At 36.5% G+C, this 4,307-nt stretch overlaps 1 protein-coding gene across 1 annotated transcript; it reads right to left on the bottom strand.

Annotated features, from left to right (window-relative positions):
- Positions 1-1,046: 1,046 nt before the first annotated feature.
- On the bottom strand, positions 1,047-1,982 carry LOC149172949 (heterodimeric geranylgeranyl pyrophosphate synthase large subunit 1, chloroplastic-like). The gene has a single exon (XM_089426515.1). It carries the CDS (start codon positions 1,980-1,982, stop codon positions 1,047-1,049), a length of 936 nt encoding a protein of 311 aa, XP_089282641.1.
- Positions 1,983-4,307: the final 2,325 nt, after the last annotated feature.

Below are 4,307 nucleotides of genomic sequence, written 5' to 3'. Positions count from 1 at the left end.
AATGTTCCTATATCACACATCGTTTTGATGAGTTAAAAAATTAAGAAGCTAAATATTGTAGCAAATATTTTAAATTTGTAATATAATGTGGGTGTTCACCAGATATCCTAAAGAGTTTTCTTCATCTTCAACCCTTTTTAGTGTCACAAAGATGATAAATTGTTTCTATCTATAGTGTTTTGAGTATTTTCCAATGCATTTTTCATTATGGAGGCCAGGAGATTTTGTTCTTATTTTATCACTATTGATTTTCTTCTTTAAGCTAGTCAAAACAATGATATAATTTGATCTTCAAAATTAGGGTTGTTTACATCCTTATAATATCTTAAGTTTTTTTTATTCTCTATATTTGTTAGACCATAATTTCTTCTTGAATAAAGATATAATAATATTTTTAATATTATGATTTTTATACAAGTATCCTCTTCTATTATTCTCTAATAATTTAGAGAAAACTTAGCATCTCTATACTATGTGGTTTTAAATATGTGGTTCCAACGTTTTCCCCTAGCTTTTTTGTTTTTGTTTTATCAATATGGTGTTTTTTTTCATTTCTATGATTGTGGGGAGTTTTTTTAAATAAAAAAGTCCATATTGTTATAAAGATTTTGAAATTAAATTTCAATATCTTAATTATCATAGACAAAAATTATTTTTGATATTTTGTTTGTAAAATTAACAAATTCTTTTAACTAATTATATTTAAGAAAATGAAATATAATAAACTTTTAAATATTAATTATTTTAATTAAATTAAATAATATATCAAATTACAATTTATATAATATTTCTAAATTTTACTTTCAATTTACACATTAATGAACTAAATTAGTTAATTCAAAAAGTTTTCATAAACAAGGTTTACATATGTAAAAACATTGTTGCATCTCCGAGACATTTTGTTATTTATCTCCACAGCTATTAACATTTCATCCCTACTATTAACATTTATCAAAGCAGGAAATCTATGTGAAAGTTTTCATAAACAAGGTTTACATAAGTAAAAACATTATATCCTATATAATATTTCTATATTGGAAACATTGTTACTGAGACGCAAAGTAATCCACAAGCGCTAAAGCTGGACCGGCCTTTTCTCTATCAAAGAAGATATAATCTCGATTGCGCAGCGAGATGTATGTTTTCGTTTGATGCACCAGTTGCTGCTGCTCGCCTGGAGGCAATGGCCGGTTGGTGTCTCGAATATCCACAATTTTCCCAATATGTCGCCCAAACTTTCCTACCCATGGGATTTGTGATCGTGACGCACCTCCGACGATGGCTCCCAGCACGGCGGAGCACTGGAATATTTTTTCATGCACGGAACTAAAATCCGGACCGTCCTCCTGCGGACAAAGATTAAGCGCCTTCCGTCCGACTACGACCCCAAGAAGGCCCGCATCTATACCCAACATTCTCAGAACATCTATACCCAACTTATAAATCGCCTTCTCAATTTTCTTGCTCTCCTCCTCCGTGTACTCAATCGCAGTAACAATGTGTTCGATTGCAAGTCCCAGCAAAGCGTTGGCGGCCAGAACAGTGATCGCTGTCCCTTTCATTTTCTCCGAGTTAGCTGTATCCATCACCAATTTTCGTTGGATTACGGACAGTGTTTCTAGTATTTCCACCGCACGAGCAGTGGGCATGACTAACTCCACACTGCCCCCGACAAGTTCGCAGCATGCAATGCATAGTATTGAAGGCATGAAATTTCTGTCACGACAATAATTCAATGCATCCCGTATTATTTCAGATGGATAATTCCCTAGTATCAATTTGTCTACATCCTCTTTCAAGGACTCCACCATGGGAGAAGAATAAGTCTTAAAATCAACTTCTCGAATCCCTTCGGCTTCTATTACATTTTCATCCATCTCAGCCACGCCAGGCATCTCATTCTCATCATTCTCAGGCACGCCAGCCATCTGAGGTATAGAAATGCTAATAACAGCGGTGAACACAGTCGACCCAACTCGCATATAATCAATTAAATGCGAGAGACGGAAAATAAGAGTTGTTAATCGGTTTTACGGTTTCTCCATTTTGATAATGCAATGGACAGAAAAAATGACCGTCCAGCTTCTATGGCGGTAGGCATTCTATGGCTATAGGTATTTCATACTTTGTGAAATACGGTAGGCATTCTATGGCTATAGGTATTTCATACTTTGTGAAATATACGAGTATAAATTTATTTTAAATACAGATTTAATATATGTTGGGATGGGTATAATTTTTTTAAGTGTAATTTTTTGATGAGTTGTTATTATTTAAATTTTTTTAAGGTTATTTATTTTTTTTTAGATTTTTAGATTTTTTATTTTTATTTTGGTAGACATGATTAAAAGTTCAATTTTAATAACAGACAGATACCATTAGATACCATACTGGGCTGTAGAATGAATAGCTTCTCGACTCCAAATACCATTACTCACCATATTGGGCCTCTCGGGCTCAATAGCTACACATATAACTTTTTTTCCAAAGTAGTTAAAGCCTCTAAAACTTATAATAGAAATAGACCATAGATGCATTTTAAAATTTTGTACTATCAAGTAAAAAATATAATAAAAATAGTGAAAGATATTTATTATTATATACAGAATCAACACATTCATTCTAAATGAGTATATAGTTTCATGGATAATGAATTTGTCTAGCTTATAGAAAATTCATGTCAAAGATATAGAATATATATCTTTCTAAAAAAATGATGTTTTCATCTATTTGCATACCAAATCACCAAGTTGGTGATCCCCACCTATATCCAAAGCAATCAAATACAAAAAAAATGTGTGCCTATTAATAGGGTATGTGTGTTCTTACTGTGAACAACACATGCACGTTTCAAAGTGTTGGGAATGCACTCACGTTCATGCAACTAGTGACTTTATAATTTGGGGAATGGTTGAGGTGGCTTTACTAGGGTGGGGACAGTGAGAGAAGGAGGGATAGAGAGGCCACATAGAATAAAGAGACAAATAAGGAAATAGACAAATATAGAGAGAGGGGCATGGGGAATAATGAATTGGTGGGAAATGATTGAGGTGGGTTTAGTGGGGGAAGAGAATTAAGGGTGAGAGAGGGAGGGATAGAGAGAGAGAAAGAGGGAGAGAGAGAGAGGTGGAGGAGAATGTGTTGGTGAGTGATGGGAGAGAGTGAGTGAGAGTCAACAAGTGGGAGAGATAAGCAAAGAAGGTGGGAAAGCGATATGGAGGGAGATATTTGTAGTTGACTTGGGGAAGAAGAGGGAGTGGGGGGTGTTGTGAGTGAGAAAGAGAGAGAGATTAGTGAGATGACAAAGGGGAAAATAGAATGAGTGAGGGAGGGAGAGAGAAGGATAGAGAGAGAGAGAGAGATTATTGTGAAGAATGGATTGAGTGAGGAAGAGAAGGGTAGAGCAATAAAGGAAAGGGCAAAGGAGAGAGAGAGAGAGAGTAGGGGGGAGATAAAAACAAAGCTATAGGGTAGGGAGCTAGGGAGACAGGAGGGAGGGAGAGATATATAAGGATAAAGAGATGGAGATAGATGTAGAGATGGAGCATAGAGAGGGGGGGTTTGTGAAGCATGAACCAAGTGAGGGAGGGATGGATAGAGAAATAGAGGAAGGGGTAGGGAGGAAGGAGACAGAGGGTGAGGATGGAGAGTGATGGGAAGAGGGAGGAGGATGGGGGGAGAGGAGATATATATATATATATATATATATATATATATATATAGAGAGAGAGAGAGAGAGAGAGAGAGAGAGAGAGAGAGAGCATGATGGAGAAATTTGGGGGAGAGAGAGGGGAGACGAGCGAGATAAAGAGCTAGAGTGATGGGGGAGAGGGGGGAGATTTAATGAGGGAGTGAGGGAGAGAGAGAAGGAGAGAAGGATGGAGTTAGAGATAAAGAGGGAAGAAAATATCAAGGGACATGAACATATATGTAAATTTAAATAGAGAGATAGAGAGTTGTACAGAGAAAAAGATAGATAGTGAGAGGTAGAGAGAGAGAGAGAGAATGACGAGGGGAGAGAGGAAAAGAGACAGAGAGAGAATGGAAGAAGAGAGAGAGGGAGTGATCCAGGTGGCTCTAGAGAAACACACAGGACAAGGAGGGCTCAGAGAATCTCAAAAATAAAAGTGATCATAATGCTTTTGAACTAGGACCAAATCGTAGACATCGTCGTTCTGATCGTGGTGGTGTGACCAGTTCGTCAATCCAAGTCTGTATGCGAAAGTTAGAAGTAGTCAAAGTTGGGTTGACTTTTTGATCACTGGACAGACTTAACGAGACCACAATTTGGACTTTTCCTAGCCACC

Source organism: Pinus tabuliformis, chromosome 4_2, assembly GCF_031772625.1.
Source record: "Pinus tabuliformis cultivar Carrire ecotype Pingquan chromosome 4_2, CPIR1, whole genome shotgun sequence".
Taxonomy (NCBI): Eukaryota; Viridiplantae; Streptophyta; class Pinopsida; order Pinales; family Pinaceae; genus Pinus; species Pinus tabuliformis.
Note: the sequence above shows the minus strand (reverse complement) of the source record. Positions and strands in the feature narration are given on the sequence as shown.